This window comes from Tachypleus tridentatus, chromosome 10, assembly GCF_004210375.1.
Source record: "Tachypleus tridentatus isolate NWPU-2018 chromosome 10, ASM421037v1, whole genome shotgun sequence".
Taxonomy (NCBI): domain Eukaryota; kingdom Metazoa; phylum Arthropoda; class Merostomata; order Xiphosura; family Limulidae; genus Tachypleus; species Tachypleus tridentatus.
This window is the reverse complement of record NC_134834.1, coordinates 6,632,713-6,655,303: the sequence shown is the minus strand read 5'-3', so window position 1 is coordinate 6,655,303 and position 22,591 is coordinate 6,632,713. Positions and strand designations below refer to the sequence as shown.

Sequence of the window (22,591 nt, the reverse complement as noted above, 5' to 3'; positions counted from 1 at the left end):
TAATGTTTGATAGTTATAACTCTCAGCTGGAAAGTTGTTTTAAAATTGGTTTGGATAAGGAAGCTACTAATGTTTGATAGTTATAACTCTCAGCTGGAAAGTTGTTTTAAAATTGGTTTGGATAAGGAAGCTACTAATGTTTGATAGTTATAACTCTCAGCTGGAAAGTTGTTTAAAATTGGTTTGGATAAGGAAGCTACTAATGTTTGATAGTTATAACTCTCAGCTGGAAAGTTGTTTAAAATTGGTTTGGATAAGGAAGCTACTAATGTTTGATAGTTATAACTCTCAGCTGGAAAGTTGTTTAAAATTGGTTTGGATAAGGAAGCTACTAATGTTTGATAGTTATAACTCTCAGCTGGAAAGTTGTTTAATAAAATTGGTTTGGATAAGGAAGCTACTAATGTTTGATAGTTATAACTCTCAGCTGGAAAGTTGTTTAATATCATTAAAATTGGTTTGGATAAGGAAGCTACTAATGTTTGATAGTTATAACTCTCAGCTGGAAAGTTGTTTAATAAAATTGGTTTGGATAAGGAAGCTACTAATGTTTGATAGTTATAACTCTCAGCTGGAAAGTTGTTTAATATCATTAAAATTGGTTTGGATAAGGAAGCTACTAATGTTTGATAGTTATAACTCTCAGCTGGAAAGTTGTTTTAAAATTGGTTTGGATAAGGAAGCTACTAATGTTTGATAGTTATAACTCTCAGCTGGAAAGTTGTTTAATATCATTAAAATTGGTTTGGATAAGGAAGCTACTAATGTTTGATAGTTATAACTCTCAGCTGGAAAGTTGTTTAATATCATTAAAATTGGTTTGGATAAGGAAGCTACTAATGTTTGATAGTTATAACTCTCAGCTGGAAAGTTGTTTAAAATTGGTTTGGATAAGGAAGCTACTAATGTTTGATAGTTATAACTCTCAGCTGGAAAGTTGTTTAAAATTGGTTTGGATAAGGAAGCTACTAATGTTTGATAGTTATAACTCTCAGCTGGAAAGTTGTTTAATAAAATTGGTTTGGATAAGGAAGCTACTAATGTTTGATAGTTATAACTCTCAGCTGGAAAGTTGTTTAATATCATTAAAATTGGTCCTTTCATATGAACAGCTCATTTTTCACTATTCCATCTGTTCACATTATTTTAAACTGAGTTTTATATACTTTTTATAGAACCTTTACATCACAGTCCATTTGGTTTCTCAACTGGGAAATGTTTTTATATTGGCCCATTGAATTCTGGGAATAATTCGACAATGACATGACTGGAGTAGTCCACGAAGGTTCTGCAGAAAACAAGGCAAAGAATTAGTGGTAATAAGCTCACTTATTCCACAGTTTGCAGTAGATAGTGTTTTAAGCTGGAATTATTGGGCAGATGCAGAAAGACGTGTTGCTGGTTTAATCAATTAACGATTCATTTTCCAAATGTTTTATTTTGTTTCTAATGTTCTAACACCATTTCTGCTTCCCTTTGAATTTCCCCATTAGCTTCATTAATATTGTCTTCAAACATATTTATTTTAACTTTTTTAATCCTTGAATTTCCATGTCTTACCTTTTCACCTTTCTATTTTCTATTTATTGTTCTTTTTTAAGCATTTAATTAATCATCTCTAGTAATGCTTCAATTCCACTTTTTACCTTGTAGTCAACATCTCAAAGCAATTGAAATGTAACTTGAAATGTTTGATGTTCTACTTTAATTTACCAAAATAATGCCGCTTCTTAAACTAGTTGTTGTAACCTTGATCTTTCATTAGGTGAGGTCTTTTTTTTTTTTTTTTTTAATAAGATCACGTCCAATTCAGTTAGTTCATTTTTCTTTAATATTTCGACAAACTGCCTTAATTTGTGTAGTGTTGCAACTTGTAAGCTTACATTTACAAATGACGCGTTACAATGGAAACAGCACATTAATTTTATAATTACTACTGTAAAACTAAACTTATTGCACAATTAAGCAGTTGGTAGATGAGGTATCTAAATATATGGAACAATCAATACAGATTCAAATATTTCACTAAAACTGAATTTCAAGTGAAAAATGTTAACTAAAAGCAAAACAAAACAAAAACATTTCCCTCAATGCTTCCGCGATTTTCGTTTTTATAATCTGTTTTACACACTCCATAATATTACCAGATTATTAACATCGAGTTTTGAACTTTCTGTCTTTTATAAGACGAATTTTATACGATTTTCGATCTTAACGTACTGCGCCCTCTAGCTAACACCTAACTTAAAGCATTGAAAGTATAGCTTATGGCAGTTTATTTATGGCCCAAAAAGAAGTTCGATGAACCTCTAAATCTTCACCTTAGCGACGCCTTTGTAAAAGTATAAAAGTTTGCTATAAAAAAAACTGAATGCAGTCAATCTAGCTGGCATGTTCATTTAAGATAACTATTTAAGCTTTTCCTCAGAAACACTGACTATATTTTAAAAAATCAGTTATTTTTCACTCCCAAAGATTTGCGAGAACACACAGTTTACTTCATTACAGAAGAAATCTGAGTGTGCAGTATAACAAATATAACACATCTAATTCACATGTTTTAAAAAAAGAATAAACGCGTGGCTGAATTTCTTTAAAAATTTAACAGACCAATATAACCCAAACAATAAAGTATCGAATGGCGTTTCGATGAAACTCTTGACGACGTATGCTCGTAATGCTGCCCTATAAAATTTTTTATATAAATTTAGATAGTATTATTCCGCTGATGTTTTTTTCCTAAAACCATTTACCCATTATCAAAATAGTGTAAATTTTATATTTATTTTCATTTGACGCTGTAATGTCTTAGTATATTTAATCAACAGTATCACCGAAGAATTATTTTATTTATTATTATTTGGTTAATTGTTTAAAGGCTATGCTGCATTAAAAAAAATATGAAATAACGTGATCATTTTTTGTTAATGTGACTTTTTTTTCAATTTTTGGATGTTGATGGACCAGTTTCTCGAAGTCGAATTGATGAACTGTGAAGTATTGGTAAAGTTAATACAGTTTTGTGTCTTTCTACAGTGTCAATCAAATCACTAGCTAAGCCTCATTTGACGGTAAAATACTGTACAGTTTTAGTTTCCTTACGTACTAGAGTACCGATTGAAGTTAACTGCATGAGAAAGGCTACTGGTGCTAATGATTCCGAAAAGAGAAAGTTTCTGTTATAGGGATAGGTTAAGATCTTTTCTTAAATTTTAAAAGAAGAATGAAATATGATCTAATAGTTTTGGAATTCTTAAATTGCAAGATTAACTTCGAAGGAATCGTTTAGTATATAAACTTACACAAACTTTTGATTTCTTTGCGCAATAGGCTTATTTTGAGGATCGTAGGATGACAGGATATAAATTTAAAATATTTATTTTTTAAGAGTATAACAGTAACAGCATTTCTCTAATCGCCAAGCATCTGAACATGGTCTGTTGACCTATCAAACATGAAAGAGAGAAAGTGTATGTCTAACATATATGATCTTTGGTCATCATGGAAATCAAGGGGTAAACATTTTTTTTGTAACCTGTGGATAACAAGGGAATATATGATTCTTCAAAACAGTACTTGCAATCCATCTGTAGAAACATTAAAACTTGTGTGTTAGTTTTTATGAAACCACGGATCTTCCACACCCCTAAACTGTTGTCACATGCTACCTTTCACTATTGTTGATGTCATTTACTTTGTTAGAAAGAAATTATTTTGGCTCAAGCAGGTTTTTTCCTAATCTTATGTCTTCACATTCAGTTATCGTTAGGATATATCACTTGGTAATCAAAGGACTTTATCTAAACTATCACCCAGATAATTGTGTAGAACTTAAATACTATCACACTGTAGATTTTATTTCCAAAGAGTCAATACAGATTTTAATAAGTTTGTGTTCTTGTGTTTGTCCCATAGGCTTTTCTCTAAACCATTTCCAATGAGTCATTATTCTATCAGTGAGAACTCTAAAACTCTACACAGTATTGTAAGCAAGAATTATCTAGTGGACTGTACAAAGTGAATTATACCTTGTAATCGTTGTATCTATAAACAGACTATTAAATTGTCTAGGGTTTACTAACAGTAACAGAACACGTTTCATGACTTGAGTGACTTATCCTTCACTTCTTTAGTTCGAACATGCTATTGAGTTGCTTCTTTCTGTATTAAATATGTAATCAAAGTCCCAGTAATGTATTGTGTTGCAAATGCTGTGACTAAAAGCCATTTACCAAACATCTATCTTATACAAGTTTATCATAGTCATTCTGTGACATTACATCATCAGTAGAGCTATAAATATCCAATATTTTAATTCCATCAGCAAGCCATATTAATTGTGGCCTTATCATTAATGTATGTAAAATAAAGAACAAAAGCTCACATAAGCTCTGACCCTTGAAGTGCTTCATTAATATCAACACCCCAGTTTCACTGGATTCTGTTAATTATTATTTTTGCTCAGCCACCTTACTAGACTGTACCAAAATATTTAGCGTGGTGCCTTATCTCAAGCTTTTTGAAAACTAAAGTAGACCACGTCTACATCTTTATCCAAGAGGATATAATGTGTACATGATTCAGGCCTGTCGATTCCAGTTTTTACATAAGATTTCTTATAATGTATACCATCCACAATTGTAATAACCTCTCTTTCTAATCTTCACAATAAATTTGAATTGTAGTATTTGTGGCAGAGTTAAAGAGTATAATGGAGTCAAGCATTCAATTCATTCTGGAATTTGAGGCTTTAATGTACCTGAGAAAGAATGTTATGCCCCCTGTCCTTTCGTAAAAGACACTGTGTATAATGTTTCGGATTGCTCCGTTATAATATATTCTGCTATAATATATTGTGTTAAAATATACTGTGTTATTATATATTGTGTTATAATATACTGTGTTATAATCAAGAATTATAATATTAAATTTCCCAAATAGTACGGTTTTCATTACAGTCATGTTTGTCCATGTGTATTGTTTCTACAAAGGATGTTGATTTTCATTAGTCATGTTTGTCCATGTGTATTGTTTCTATAAAGGATGTTGATTTTCATTACAGTCATGTTTGTCCATGTGTATTGTTTCTACAAAGGATGTTGATTTTCATTAGTCACGTTTGTCCATGTGTATTGTTTCTACAAAGGATGTTGATTTTCATTACAGTCATGTTTGTCCATGTGTATTGTTTCTATAAAGGATGTTGATTTTCATTACAGTCATGTTTGTCCATGTGTATTGTTTCTACAAAGGATGTTGATTTTCATTACAGTCATGTTTGTCCATGTGTATTGTTTCTACAAAGTATGTTGATTTTCATTACAGTCATGTTTGTCCATGTGTATTGTTTCTATAAAGGATGTTGATTTTCATTACAGTCATGTTTGTCGATGTGTATTGTTTCTACAAAGGATGTTGATTTTCATTAGTCATGTTTGTCCATGTGTATTGTTTCTACAAAGGATGTTGATTTTCATTACAGTCATGTTTGTCCATGTGTATTGTTTCTATAAAGGATGTTGATTTTCATTACAGTCATGTTTGTCGATGTGTATTGTTTCTACAAAGGATGTTGATTTTCATTAGTCATGTTTGTCCATGTGTATTGTTTCTACAAAGGATGTTGATTTTCATTACAGTCATGTTTGTCCATGTGTATTGTTTCTATAAAGGATGTTGATTTTCATTACAGTCATGTTTGTCCATGTGTATTGTTTCTACAAAGGATGTTGATTTTCATTACAGTCATGTTTGTCCATGTGTATTGTTTCTACAAAGTATGTTGATTTTCATTACAGTCATGTTTGTCCATGTGTATTGTTTCTATAAAGGATGTTGATTTTCATTACAGTCAAGTTTGTCGATGTGTATTGTTTCTACAAAGGATGTTGATTTTCATTAGTCATGTTTGTCCATGTGTATTGTTTCTACAAAGGATGTTGATTTTCATTACAGTCATGTTTGTCCATGTGTATTGTTTCTACAAAAGATGTTGATTTTCATTACAGTCATGTTTGTCCATGTGTATTGTTTCTACAAAGGATGTTGATTTTCATTACAGTCATGTTTGTCCATGTGTATTGTTTCTACAAAGGATGTTGATTTTCATTACAGTCATGTTTGTCCATGTGTATTGTTTCTACAAAGGATGTTGATTTTCATTAGTCACATTTGTCCATGTGTATTGTTTCTACAAAGGATGTTGATTTTCATTAGTCACGCTTTGTCCATGTGTATTGTTTCTACAAAGGATGTTGATTTTCATTAGTCACGTTTGTCCATGTGTATTGTTTCTACAAAGGATGTTGATTTTCATTAGTCACGTTTGTCCATGTGTATTGTTTCTACAAAGGATGTTGATTTTCATTAGTCACGTTTGTCCATGTGTATTGTTTCTACAAAGGATGTTGATTTTCATTACAGTCATGTTTGTCCATGTGTATTGTTTCTACAAAGGATGTTGATTTTCATTACAGTCATGTTTGTCCATGTGTATTGTTTCTATAAAGGATGTTGATTTTCATTACAGTCATGTTTGTCCATGTGTATTGTTTCTACAAAGGATGTTGATTTTCATTAGTCACGTTTGTCGATGTGTATTGTTTCTACAAAGGATGTTGATTTTCATTAGTCACGTTTGTCCATGTGTATTGTTTCTACAAAGGATGTTGATTTTCATTACAGTCATGTTTGTCCATGTGTATTGTTTCTACAAAGGATGTTGATTTTCATTAGTCATGTTTGTCGATGTGTATTGTTTCTACAAAGGATGTTGATTTTCATTAGTCATGTTTGTCCATGTGTATTGTTTTTACAAAGGATGTTGATTTTCATTAGTCACATTTGTCCATGTGTATTGTTTCTACAAAGGATGTTGATTTTCATTAGTCACGTTTGTCCATGTATATTGTTTCTACAAAGGATGTTGATTTTCATTACAGTCATGTTTGTCCATGTGTATTGTTTCTACAAAGGATGTTGATTTTCATTACAGTCATGTTTGTCCATGTGTATTGTTTCTACAAAGGATGTTGATTTTCATTACAGTCATGTTTGTCCATGTGTATTGTTTCTACAAAGGATGTTGATTTTCATTACAGTCATGTTTGTCCATGTGTATTGTTTCTACAAAGGATGTTGATTTTCATTAGAGTCATGTTTGTCCATGTGTATTGTTTCTACAAAGGATGTTGATTTTCATTACAGTCATGTTTGTCCATGTGTATTGTTTCTACAAAGTATGTTGATTTTCATTACAGTCATGTTTGTTCATGTGTATTGTTTCTACAAAGGATGTTGATTTTCATTAGTCACGTTTGTCCATGTGTATTGTTTCTACAAAGGATGTTGATTTTCATTAGTCATGTTTGTCCATGTGTATTGTTTCTACAAAGGATGTTGATTTTCATTAGTCATGTTTGTCCATGTGTATTGTTTCTACAAAGGATGTTGATTTTCATTACAGTCATGTTTGTCCATGTGTATTGTTTCTATAAAGGATGTTGATTTTCATTACAGTCATGTTTGTCGATGTGTATTGTTTCTACAAAGGATGTTGATTTTCATTAGTCATGTTTGTCCATGTGTATTGTTTCTACAAAGGATGTTGATTTTCATTAGTCACGTTTGTCCATGTGTATTGTTTCTACAAAGGATGTTGATTTTCATTAGTCACGTTTGTCCATGTGTATTGTTTCTACAAAGGATGTTGATTTTCATTAGTCACGTTTGTCCATGTGTATTGTTTCTACAAAGGATGTTGATTTTCATTACAGTCATGTTTGTCCATGTGTATTGTTTCTATAAAGGATGTTGATTTTCATTACAGTCATGTTTGTCCATGTGTATTGTTTCTACAAAGGATGTTGATTTTCATTAGTCACGTTTGTCCATGTGTATTGTTTCTACAAAGGATGTTGATTTTCATTACAGTCATGTTTGCCCATGTGTATTGTTTCTACAAAGGATGTTGATTTTCATTAGTCATGTTTGTCGATGTGTATTGTTTCTACAAAGGATGTTGATTTTCATTAGTCACGTTTGTCCATGTGTATTGTTTCTACAAAGGATGTTGATTTTCATTAGTCACGTTTGTCCATGTGTATTGTTTCTACAAAGGATGTTGATTTTCATTAGTCACGTTTGTCCATGTGTATTGTTTCTATAAAGGATGTTGATTTTCATTACAGTCACGTTTGTCCATGTGTATTGATTCTACAAATGATGTTGATTTTCATTACAGTCATGTTTGTCCATGTGTATTGTTTCTACAAAGGATGTTGATTTTCATTAGTCACGTTTGTCCATGTGTATTGATTCTACAAAGGATGTTGATTTTCATTACAGTCATGTTTGTCCATGTGTATTGTTTCTACAAAGGATGTTGATTTTCATTACAGTCATGTTTGTCCATGTGTATTGTTTCTACAAAGGATGTTGATTTTCATTAGTCACGTTTGTCCATGTGTATTGTTTCTACAAAGGATGTTGATTTTCATTACAGTCATGTTTGTCCATGTGTATTGTTTCTACAAAGGATGTTGATTTTCATTACAGTCAAGTTTGTCCATGTGTATTGTTTCTATAAAGTATGTTGATTTTCATTAGAGTCACGTTTGTCCATGTGTATTGTTTCTACAAAGGATGTTGATTTTCATTACAGTCATGTTTGTCCATGTGTATTGTTTCTACAAAGGATGTTGATTTTCATTAGAGTCATGTTTGTCCATGTGTATTGTTTCTACAAAGGATGTTGATTTTCATTACAGTCATGTTTGTCCATGTGTATTGTTTCTACAAAGTATGTTGATTTTCATTAGTCATGTTTGTCCATGTGTATTGTTTCTACAAAGGATGTTGATTTTCATTACAGTCATGTTTGTCCATGTGTATTGTTTCTATAAAGGATGTTGATTTTCATTACAGTCATGTTTGTTCATGTGTATTGTTTCTACAAAGGATGTTGATTTTCATTAGTCACGTTTGTCCATGTGTATTGTTTCTACAAAGGATGTTGATTTTCATTAGTCATGTTTGTCCATGTGTATTGTTTCTACAAAGGATGTTGATTTTCATTACAGTCATGTTTGTCCATGTGTATTGTTTCTACAAAGGATGTTGATTTTCATTAGTCATGTTTGTCCATGTGTATTGTTTCTATAAAGGATGTTGATTTTCATTAGTCACGTTTGTCCATGTGTATTGTTTCTATAAAGGATGTTGATTTTCATTAGTCATGTTTGTCCATGTGTATTGTTTCTATAAAGGATGTTGATTTTCATTAGTCATGTTTGTCCATGTGTATTGTTTCTACAAAGGATGTTGATTTTCATTAGTCATGTTTGTCCATGTGTATTGTTTCTACAAAGGATGTTGATTTTCATTAGTCATGTTTGTCCATGTGTATTGTTTCTATAAAGGATGTTGATACAAAATATTTTTCAACAAAATTCAAACACTTTTACTGTGTTTGAGAAAATACTGTTGTACACCAGGTTAATACTGGTACACACATCTGATCCCACTATATGTTGTGTTACTGGTACACACATCTGATCCCACTGTGTGTTGTGTTACTGGTACACACATCTGATCCCACTATATGTTGTGTTACTGGTACACACATCTGATCCCACTGTATGTTATAATACTAATACACACATCTGATCCCAGTATATGTTATCATACTGGTATATAAATCCAGTCTTAGTATGTGTTTTAATACTGGTACATACATCTGGTCTCAGTATATACTTTAATATTGGTACATATATCTGGTTCCAGTATATATTTTAATAGTGGAATATTAATAAGCCCTACATCTAGTCTTGGTATATGTTTTAATCATTAAAAGCCCACACATTGAGTTTCTATATGTTTTATTAGACCATACATCTTGTCTCAGTGTGTTTTAATACCAGTATATTAATAAGCCATATATACAGTCCTTGTATATAACATAACATTATGTTTAGGGATAATGTGGACCCTATTTATCCATTTGGGTTGTCCCATCCTCTAAACTATATTAAAACTACAGGGTGTTTGGAAAGTCACTGTGCACTTATATATTTATTAACTGACATGTTTCAATATAGAATACAGGAGGTAAATATGAATGACAATTATAAACAATGTTGAAAGTGACCCCCGTTGACATCAATACAGGCCTGGATCCTTCTTATTTTGTTTCTAAACATCGCTATCAGTTGCTGGCTTCAAATAAGATTGAATAAAATAAGATTACAAAACTGCACAGTGACTTTTCGAACACCTTGTATTATATATATGTATATAAAGTTAAAGCCAGATTTTACCATTTTTTAGACTTTATCAAGTGTTATGTTAAACTCACTTAAATTTTCTGCCACCATGACATTCAAAAGCCAACTACCTTGTTAGAAAAGTAAAACTGTCGTAGCTGAAGATCACTCCTTCCCTGCCAAAATTTATTTGTGTTCCTTATTCCTACTATTGTCACTGTTCAGTATGAAAAATGTGATAACATTATCAATTATTTTACAGTCTTAAATACTTCAAACAAATCCCCCCCCCCAACTGTTCATTTCTCAATTCATGAAATTTTTCTCTCTCGTCATATGACTATCCCTCCATCAAAGGCACCATTCTAGTAAACTTTTCCAATAATTCAATGTCTTTCCTAAGGTAAGGAACCGAAGACTGGACACAATATTCCAAACATAGCCTAACCAGTAACCTATACAATTATAATCTGTTTAGACTTGTGTTCGGTGTTTCTGTAGATACAACCTAAAATCATATTTGGCATACCAACAGCACAGATGAGACTGATCAACTATTACACCAAGATTAGTGACTCTGTTAGGGTTATTGATATCCTACTACTAACATTACAACAGTAACACTTAAGCCTATCCTTATAACTACTAACATTACAACAGTAACACTTAAGCCTATCCTTATAACTACTAACATTACAACAGTAACACTTAAGCCTATCCTTATAACTACTGAACATTACAACAGTAACACTTAAGCCTATCCTTATAACTACTAACATTACAACAGTAACACTTAAGCCTATCCTTATAACTACTAACATTACAACAGTAACACTTAAGCCTATCCTTATAACTACTAACATTACAACAGTAACACTTAAGCCTATCCTTATAACTACTAACATTACAACAGTAACACTTAAGCCTATCCTTATAACTACTAACATTACAACAGTAACAGCCTTAGGCCTATCCTTATAAGTACTAACATTACAACAGTAACACTTAAGCCTATCCTTATAACTACTAACATTACAACAGTAACACTTTAAGCCTATCCTTATAACTACTAACGTTACAACAGTAACACTTAAGCCTATCCTTATAACTACTAACATTACAACAGTAACACTTAAGCCTATCCTTATAACTACTAACATTACAACAGTAACACTTAAGCCTATCCTTATAACTACTAACATTACAACAGTAACACTTAAGCCTATCCTTATAACTACTAACATTACAACAGTAACACTTAAGCCTATCCTTATAACTACTAACATTACAACAGTAACATTTAAGCCTATCCTTATAACTACTAACATTACAACAGTAACACTTAAGCCTATCCTTATAACTACTTCCATACTGATTTCATGTGCTAAACTTTTCTATCTCTCTTATTCTTTTTACATTTAGTTTATCCTAACCCTCACTACCACTGTCTAGTCCCTGTTTAAAACTTCCTTTACAGGTGAGTTAATGATCATAACAAACAAGCCAACTCCTATCTTATCACATTAAACTGACCCAACCAGCTCATTCTTGGATATTAATCTAAGTCTCTAGCCATTTAATCCTAGTGACTGACTTATAACTTCATTCTCACAGTTAATTATAGGTAGTATTCTAAACAATATTAAGTTATGGCCTTTCATTTTAAATGTCTCTATCAACCCTTTGTACTTACTAATTACCTCTTCTGATCTACCTTTTTCATTTAATACTAGTATATTAATAGGTTATACATCCTTGTACAGATTGTACCTTGTTGTCTGTTTCAGTAAATGTTTTAATAGTGGTTCATTAATAGGTTATACATCCTTGTACAGCTTGTACCTTGTTGTCTGTTTCAGTAAATGTTTTAATAGTGGTTCATTAATGGGTCATACATCCTTGTACAGCTTGCACCTTGTTGTCTGTTTCAGTAAATGTTTTAATAGTGGTACATTAATGGGTCATACATCCTTGTACCTTATTGTCTGTTTCAGTAAATGTTTTAATACCAGTATATTAATAGGTCATACATCCTTGTAGAGCTTGCACCTTGTCTGTTTTAGTAAATGTTTTAATACCAGTATATTAATAGGTCATACATCCTTGTAGAGCTTGTACCTTGTTGTCTGTTTCAGTAAATGTTTTAATAGTGGTACAATAACAGGTCATACATCCTTGTAGAGCTTGTACCTTATTGTCTGTTTCAGTAAATGTTTTAATAGTGGTATATTAATAGGTCATACATCCTTGTAGAGCTTGTACCTTATTGTCTGTTTCAGTAAATGTTTTAATAGTGGTACAATAACAGGTCATACATCCTTGTAGAGCTTGTACCTTATTGTCTGTTTCAGTAAATGTTTTAATAGTGGTATATTAATAGGTCATACATCCTTGTACAGCTTGTACCTTATTGTCTGTTTCAGTAAATGTTTTAATACCAGTACATTAATAGGTCATACATCCTTGTACCTTGTTGTCTGTTTCAGTAAATGTTTTAATAGTGGTTCATTACAAGGTCATACATCCTTGTACCTTGTCTGTTTCAGTAAATGTTTTAATACTGGTACATTAATAGGCCATACATCCTTGTAGAGCTTGTACCTTGTCTGTTTCAGTAAATGTTTTAATAGTGGTTCATTAATAGGTTATACATCCTTGTACAGCTTGTACCTTGTTGTCTGTTTCAGTAAATGTTTTAATAGTGGTACAATAACAGGTCATACATCCTTGTAGAGCTTGTACCTTATTGTCTGTTTCAGTAAATGTTTTAATAGTGGTATATTAATAGGTCATACATCCTTGTAGAGCTTGTACCTTATTGTCTGTTTCAGTAAATGTTTTAATAGTGGTACAATAACAGGTCATACATCCTTGTAGAGCTTGTACCTTATTGTCTGTTTCAGTAAATGTTTTAATAGTGGTATATTAATAGGTCATACATCCTTGTACAGCTTGTACCTTATTGTCTGTTTCAGTAAATGTTTTAATAGTGGTACATTAATAGGTCATACATCCTTGTAGAGCTTGCACCTTGTCTGTTTTAGTAAATGTTTTAATACCAGTATATTAATAGGTCATACATCCTTGTAGAGCTTGTACCTTGTTGTCTGTTTCAGTAAATGTTTTAATAGTGGTACAATAATAGGTCATACATCCTTGTAGAGCTTGTACCTTATTGTCTGTTTCAGTAAATGTTTTAATAGTGGTATATTAATAGGTCATACATCCTTGTAGAGCTTGTACCTTATTGTCTGTTTCAGTAAATGTTTTAATACCAGTATATTAATAGGTCATACATCCTTGTAGAGCTTGTACCTTGTTGTCTGTTTCAGTAAATGTTTTAATACTAGTATATTAATAGGTTATACATCCTTGTACAGCTTGTACCTTGTTGTCTGTTTCAGTAAATGTTTTAATAGTGGTACATTAATAGGTCATACATCCTTGTAGAGCTTGTACCTTGTTGTCTGTTTCAGTAAATGTTTTAATAGTGGTACATTAATAGGTCATACATCCTTGTAGAGCTTGTACCTTGTTGTCTGTTTCAGTAAATGTTTTAATACCAGTACATTAATAGGTCATACATCCTTGTACCTTGTTGTCTGTTTCAGTAAATGTTTTAATACCAGTACATTAATAGGTCATACATCCTTGTACCTTGTTGTCTGTTTCAGTAAATGTTTTAATAGTGGTTCATTACAAGGTCATACATCCTTGTACCTTGTCTGTTTCAGTAAATGTTTTAATACTGGTACATTAATAGGCCATACATCCTTGTAGAGCTTGTACCTTGTCTGTTTCAGTAAATGTTTTAATAGTGGTTCATTAATAGGTTATACATCCTTGTACAGCTTGTACCTTGTTGTCTGTTTCAGTAAATGTTTTAATAGTGGTTCATTAATGGGTCATACATCCTTGTACAGCTTGCACCTTGTTGTCTGTTTCAGTAAATGTTTTAATAGTGGTACATTAATGGGTCATACATCCTTGTACAGCTTGTACCTTGTTGTCTGTTTCAGTAAATGTTTTGAATACCAGTACATTACAAGGTCATACATCCTTGTACCTTGTTGTCTGTTTCAGTAAATGTTTTGAATACCAGTACATTTATCCTAGCAGAGCTTGCATCATTCTGTTTCCGTTTGAAATGTTATATTTTGTTCCATGAGATTACAAAGTGTCTTTAAATATTTTAAATAAATGAATGTCATTCTAACTTTGTTAAAGATAATTAACGTTAATATGAAATGAAGTGCTTGTTATGAGATCTGATGTGTGTTTTCATGTAAAACTCCCTTTGTTCTTTCTTATGAGTATTAAATATTTTGATGAACAGTTTTATGAAGTTCCACTGCTGTTGTTTTTTTTCTTTTTGTTGCTGTCAAAACATATATGGCATGCAAATTATAATATAGATTGTTAAGGTGTTTAGATGCTGGAGTGATAATTTATACTGTACAGAAATGCATCATTTGTAATCTTTAAATATGAGTTTTACATCAAAAGTTACAAATTCTTTCAGTATATATGTATGCTTATACATTGGGAATATTTAAATTAATTTGGTTTGAAAAGAAAAATTTAATATTAAGTTCTTTACTGTTGGCTGATGTAAGCTTTTAAACATCTGTGTTTGCACAGAAAAGGATCATGTCCGAATGCTATGCCCGACTTCTGGGCCATGTTAGGTGACGTGAAAACTTTCCATTGATTCCACTTTGTTTAGTTATTTTGATATCCATTATTTTTCATTACCATATGAAGTGTTGTTAGCGTTGCAAGTGGGACTTCATTCTTGTATATGAAGCTTTGAGCTTTCTGTTTTTATATGTTGGTTTTTTTCCATCATCTTGTAAGATTACTATTTTATATTGGTATTAGCTTCAGGTAAATTATTTTACTGTTAATATTTGACAGAAAGTTAAACGGATTGTTTATTTTCATTCGTTTGTGTACTTACGACAAGTCTCAATTTGAAGATAGCTTCTTTCTCTTCTCTTGTTCTGATGCGCATTGGTCTGAATGAGTTTTTTTGTGGATACAACTATTACATATTTCTATTTTTGTGTAGTCACATGGTCATATAAATGCTTTTTAAAACTGACGGTCGTTTTTCTGAGAGAAATTTAATTAGGTTGTTGATTGAGGTTGCTGGGAAACATTTTGATGACTCTTCCACGAATGTGACAAGAGATTCTCCTATGAGTTGTGACGTGTTCTACTGCTCTGTTCAGGACTAGTTGGGAGTAACTTGACATTTTAACACTTAAAATCCATTTATTGTCAGCTTGCTTTTCTTGTTTCACTGAGTTGACATGCTAACACTGTTAAAATCTATTTGTTATTCATCTAGCTTCTCTTGTTCTATTGACATATTTATGAAGCACATTTCTCAAGGTTATCCCCTCACAAGTGATCTTATGAAACATGACATCTCTCGGACGACCGTGTGGACCTATGGATGAATGAGCATGGTCAACGTGGTGTACAGTGCAGATTTAATAGTTAAAGAATACCTGGTCAGGGACTATTTACTACAGAGACAATTGTCTGAGACAGGGGAAGCTTAAGGCTTGTGGCATGCATTAGTAAAATGTTTGCAGTTAGAGGGCAGCACCAAACAAGAACAGCTAATCTTGTGACAGTAGGTCATACCATATTGGAAGTGTGTGCCTGTGATGTATCAATATGTGTGTGGTGTTTTTCTGGATGTAAGTTTTTATATCATATAATATTTAAAATAGTAATAAGTATTGAAATTTAAACCCATTAATAATTATGTTTATTTAATGTATTTTTGTGTTTGAAGAAAACTACAAATTAACAGTCTAGCTTAATTAAAGGTTGTAAGAACAGCTTCTTATGGTCCTTAATCACTGACCACCAGCTGTTTGACTTAGAAAATGGAAATAATACTCCTAACATGAGCATTAGAAACATTATCCAGCAAGACAGTGTAATAACTCATCTAGATTCACAATGAAAGCTGTCGAACATTTCAACTCTAACATTCTCATAAAGTAATTTTTCTTTTCTCCTTAAGAAATAGAAATAAAAACTTACACCAAGCTATCCAAATACACACAAATTTTAATACATTACTAGTAATGCGTCAAGTGCATATAACATACTTGACTTTTACATCAAATATGTAGGCTTACATTTCCACTAGAACCAATAAGCTTGACTTTTACATCAAACATGTAGGCTTACATTTCCACTAGAACCAATAAGCTTGACTTTTACATCAAACATGTAGGCTTACATTTCCACCAATAAGCATTTAAACCTTAACTTTGGAATGAAAATTTAATTTCAAAACATTTGTTCCTATGTAAAAACAATTCACAGACGTAAGAAGATCTGTATAATAGGGAATTGAGGTTTCTGTACTTCTTAAATCATGGATTTAATGAAACATTTTAAAATGCTAGTATTATATTTCTATTTTAATCTCACTGGTAACTTCAAGACCAAATCAGTATACGTGACAGACACACGTTTAATCTTAGTGAATTCTGAAATATATTTGAAAGTCAGTTACTACAAGTATACATGAATTGTGTCTACACTGTATGTCAGTTAATTCATATAATCTAAGTTATTAGTTTTACACGCGTGTAAAATATATTAACTGTATTATTGTAGATAACATATAAAACAAACAAGTTCATGTTTATGTACGTTACCTGTAAGGAATTTGTGTGTGTTTTGGATAACATGTACATGGGGACATTTGTTGAAGCTGTCTTACATAAACAGGTCAAAATATTAATCCTAAAGTGAGTATGTTATACAGGGTAGTCCAAAAGTTGGTGTCTAGAACAGTGTATAATTTGTACGCATGCTTTGTGTTTGATTAAAGAAACTACTTGTATACTGACTATATTAAATTTTGTTTTCTGAGTGTTTGGTTCTAGGCCTAGGTATGTATATAAAACATGACCCAAGAAGGATTACGTGTGTGGCTGGTAAGTTCTGAACCACTGTTAAGTTACTTGATTTTAGTGAGAAAAATACAAACTAGAAATCCAAATTTACTTAAATCATTGAGGATGGAACAAATAAACCGACAATAAGAAACCAAGCTTAAGAATAAAACAGTCATATTAATATATAAGAGACAAAGGGATGGTATTCAGCAATGAGTTCTTTTGATGTATAAACATTGTAAGGAAATTCAAGTTGTATCTGAATATGGCTTTAAGGCTCAGTTGAAGTGATCATATATAACAACAGCTTGAAATGAAATTTTCCAAAAATAACAAGAAATATTGTACAGTCCTTGGCTTTTTTTAAACTAGAGTTTTATTGAATTATACAATTATGTTTGGCAAAGTGTTGTTTGGCACTATATATGCAACAACTAATTTAACATATCAATTACTAACTCTATAGTAAACTTAAATGGAGGACTTCTAGAATGAATTCATGAAGGAAAAACATGTTTTACCATTTAAAAAAAATACATACTTAGAAAACAATAAAACAGAAACTGTGATTCTACTATTAACAATTAGAAATATTTATTGACACAATACAGCTGATTGTTAACAAAGAATAAAACAGAAACTGTGATTTTACTATTAACAATTAGAAATATTTATTGACACAATACAGCTGATTGTTAACAAAGAATAAAACAGAAACTGTGATTCTACTATTAACAATTAGAAATATTTATTGACACAATACAGCTGATTGTTAACAAAGAATAAAACAGAAACTGTGATTTTACTATTAACAATTAGAAATATTTATTGACACAATACAGCTGATTGTTAACAAAGAATCAAAGATCGACAGAAAGTACAAACAAGAAACGATTCAGCAGTCTATGATGAAGGCAGTTCTAAACTATCAAATTAAATACAAAATAGGAGTTTATTAAGAACACAAACCACCATAACTGAACCAATAAGTATAATTAGAAGGTCATCAACAATAAGTCTGGAAATATTTCTTTGTTCATTTCTTACAAGTCATGTCTTCATGTCCAGAAGAAAGAAACTGTAAAAGTAATAATAATTTAGTTAATTATTATTAAATAGTGATCAGTTTCTACAGAAATTCACTCATCAGAATGTTTAACCTGCAGAAATTACAAGTGCCACTACATCTAGAGACACTGCAGAAATTACAAGTGCCACTACATTTAGACTGCAAATATTATAGTTATCACTACAGCTATGAACACTGCAAATATTGTAGGTGTCACTACAGCTATGAACACTGCAGATATTGTAGGTATCACTGCAGCAGTGAACACTGTAGATATTGTAGGTGCCACTATAGCTGTGAACACTGCATATATTGTAGGTGTCACTACAGCTATGAACACTGCAGATATTGTAGGTGCCACTATAGCTGTGAACACTGCAAATGTTATAGGTGTCACTACGGCTGTGAACACTGCATGTCTTGTAGGTGCCACTGCAGCAGTGAACACTGTAGATATTGTAGGTGCCACTATAGCTGTGAACACTGCAGATGTTATAGGTGTCACTACGGCTGTGAACACTGCATGTCTTGTAGGTGCCACTGCAGCAGTGAACACTGTAGATATTGTAGGTGCCACTACAGCTATGAACACTGCAGATATTATAGGTGTCACAACAGCTATGAACACTGCAGATATTATAGGTGTCACAACAGCTATGAACACTGTAGATGTTATAGGTGTCACCAACATTTTAATGTAAAAAAGAATTATTTGAATAGTTTTTTAGTTCTCACTTATATGTAATACATGTCTGTTCTTTGCTCTGAATGGCTTAAGTTAAATTTTTCTTCCAACCCACATATGAATTTCCAAGTTTTTGTCAAATTACATGCTTATATTATAAATATTCCCAGGCAGAGAAATATCCAGGAATTTAAAACGGGGGAAGGGACAAGTCTTAACGTTCATAGTTACATATTATTTTACTGATCATAGTTACATATTATTTTACTGATCATAGTTACATATTATTTTACTGATCATAGTTACATATTATTTTACTGATTATAGTTACATATTATTTTACTGATCATAGTTACATATTATTTTACTGATTATAGTTACATATTATGTTACTGATCATAGTTACATGTTATTTTACTGATCATAGTTACATATTATTTTACTGATCATAGTTACATATTTTACTGATTATAGTTGCATATTATTTTTCTCTACAAGTGGGTTTTCTTGTCATCACTGGTTATAGTTATATATTATTTTTCTCAGCACCAGTTTGTTACACATAATTTCTATTTCGTTTTTATAATTTTTAAACTTTATTTTTCTTTTATATTAGTTAAATGAGTGTTGCAAGAAGGTACAAACAGAATTTACCTTAAAAAAACACTGAAGATAAACCAACAAGTTTATTCAGAAAATAATCACAATTTATAGAGTTAGGTACTGAGTTTAGACAATTGTTGAATAATTTGATAGTAATGTATTAAGAATTCAGTGAAAGACAGGATATCCATTCCCAATTCAGACTTCAGTGGAAACCAGGTCTTCTGTTCTCAGTTCAGATTTCAGTGGAAGCCAGGGATTCTGTTCCCAATTCAGACTTCAGTGGAAGCCAGGGATTCTGTTCCCAATTCAGGCTTCAGTGGAAGCTAGGGCTTCTGTTCTCAGTTCAGATTTTAGTGGAAGCCAGGGCTTCTGTTCTCAGTTCAGACTTCAGTGGAAGCCAAGGCTTCTGTTCCCACATAAGAACTCATCTACAACTAAGAATGAAATGACGGTGGACATAAAGCAGCACCAGTTTGATTAATCTATAACTAAGAGTGAAATGAGGGTGGACATAAAGCAGTACCGATTTGATTAATCTACAACTAAGAGTGAAATGAGGGTGGACATAAAGCAGCACCAGTTTGATTAATCTATAACTAAGAGTGAAATGAGGGTGGACATAAAGCAGCACCAGTTTGATTAATCTATAACTAAGAGAGAAATGAGGGTGGACATAAAGCAGCACCAGTTTGATTAATCTACAACTAAGAGTGAAATGAGGGTGGACATAAAGCAGCACCAGTTTGATTAATCTATAACTAAGAGAGAAATGAGGGTGGACATAAAGCAGCACCAGTTTGATTAATCTACAACTAAGAGTGAAATGAGGGTGGACATAAAGCAGCACCAGTTTGATTAATCTATAACTAAGAGAGAAATGAGGGTGGACATAAAGCAGCACCAGTTTGATTAATCTATAACTAAGAGAGAAATGAGGGTGGACATAAAGCAGCACCAGTTTGATTAATCTATAACTAAGAGAGAAATGAGGGTGGACATAAAGCAGTACCGATTTGATTAATCTACAACTAAGAGTGAAATGAGGGTGGACATAAAGCAGCACCAGTTTGATTAATCTATAACTAAGAGTGAAATGAGGGTGGACATAAAGCAGCACCAGTTTGATTAATCTACAACTAAGAGTGAAATGAGGGTGGACATAAAGCAGCACCAGTTTGATTAATCTACAACTAAGAGTGAAATGAGGGTGGACATAAAGCAGCACCAGTTTGATTAATCTACAACTAAGAGTGAAATGAGGGTGGACATAAAGCAGCACCAGTTTGATTAATCTATAACTAAGAGAAAAATGAGGGTGGACATAAAGCAGTACCAGTTTGATTAATCTACAACTAAGAGAGAAATGAGGGTGGACATAAAGCAGCACCAGTTTGATTAATCTACAACTAAGAGTGAAATGAGGGTGGACATAAAGCAGTACCGATTTGATTAATCTACAACTAAGAGAGAAATGAGGGTGGACATAAAGCAGTACCGATTTGATTAATCTACAACTAAGAGAGAAATGAGGGTGGACATAAAGCAGTACCGATTTGATTAATCTACAACTAAGAGAGAAATGAGGGTGGACATAAAGCAAAACCAGTTTGATTAATCTACAACTAAGAGAGAAATGAGGGTGGACATAAAGCAGCACCAGTTTGATTAATCTACAACTAAGAGCGAAATGAGGGTGGACATAAAGCAGCACCAGTTTGATTAATCTACAACTAAGAGTGAAATGAGGGTGGACATAAAGCAGCACCAGTTTGATTAATCTTCAACTAAGAGCGAAATGAGGGTGGACATAAAGCAGCACCAGTGTGATTAATCTACAACTAAGAGAGAAATGAGGGTGGACATAAAGCAGTACCAGTTTGATTAATCTACAACTAAGAGAGAAATGAGGGTGGACATAAAGCAGTACCGATTTGATTAATCTACAACTAAGAGAAATGAGGGTGGACATAAAGCAGTACCGATTTGATTAATCTACAACTAAGAGAGAAATGAGGGTGGACATAAAGCAATACCAGTTTGATTAATCTGCAACTAAGAGAGAAATGAGGGTGGACATAAAGCAATACCAGTTTGATTAATCTACAACTTAGAGTGAAATGACGGTGGACATAAAGCAGCACCAGTTTGATTAATCTACAATTGAGAGAGAAATGACGGTGGACATAAAGCAGCACCAGTTTGATTAATCTACAACTAAGAGAGAAATGAGGGTGGACATAAAGCAGTACCGATTTGATTAATCTACAACTAAGAGAGAAATGAGGGTGGACATAAAGCAGTACCGATTTGATTAATCTACAACTAAGAGAGAAATGAGGGTGGACATAAAGCAGTACCAGTTTGATTAATCTACAACTAGAGAGAAATGAGGGTGGACATAAAGCAATACCAGTTTGATTAATCTACAACTTAGAGTGAAATGACGGTGGACATAAAGCAGCACCAGTTTGATTAATCTTCAACTAAGAGCGAAATGACGGTGGACATAAAGCAGCACCAGTTTGATTAATCTACAATTGAGAGAGAAATGACGGTGGACATAAAGCAGCACCAGTTTGATTAATCTACAACTAAGAGTGAAATGAGGTGGACATAAAGCAGCACCAGTTTGATTAATCTCTCTTTATTCACATTGCTACTCAAGTGTGACTTGAAGTACATCAGAACATGTTCATTCAGTTAGTTCTGGAGGTTATGCCAGTAAAGAGTGAACAAGATATTTTTTCTTAACATGAATGTCACCTTGCACTGAGACTAGCCAGAGTCAATAACTTTAACAAAAAAACAACAATTTTGTTAAGTTCTGATTTTTTTATGTACAACATATGTGTATTTACTAACACACGTGTGATAACATCAGTTCTCCAGTGTGCTTTTGGTCTAATGGACCCACCCCATTCATGTAAGACATGATTGGGGCTTAAAAAATTGAACACAAGGTGTTACTTAAATCAACTCTTATATGTACTTACTAGAAAATATGGCATTTCTACTGAAGTATCTCAGGCACAATAAC

The 22,591-nt window shown here is 32.3% G+C and overlaps 1 protein-coding gene and 1 long non-coding RNA gene across 5 annotated transcripts in view; one reads left to right on the top strand and one right to left on the bottom strand.

Moving 5' to 3' along the window:
• Positions 1-2,808: 2,808 nt before the first annotated feature.
• Positions 2,809-17,155, top strand: LOC143228692 (uncharacterized). The gene is made up of 2 exons (XR_013015419.1): positions 2,809-3,003; positions 15,616-17,155. It is a non-coding gene; the product is annotated as an uncharacterized LOC143228692 (long non-coding RNA).
• LOC143228691 (uncharacterized) overlaps positions 17,049-22,591 on the bottom strand; it is a 19,735-nt gene continuing 14,192 nt past the window's right edge. For all 4 annotated transcript variants that reach the window (XR_013015418.1, XM_076459957.1, XM_076459958.1 and 1 more), the window contains one exon: positions 17,049-18,272. Coding sequence is in view for 3 of the 4 variants with exons in the window: in XM_076459957.1 (XP_076316072.1) it covers positions 18,231-18,272 (42 nt within the window). In the remaining variant the exon portion in view is untranslated. The remainder of the gene's footprint in view (positions 18,273-22,591) is intronic.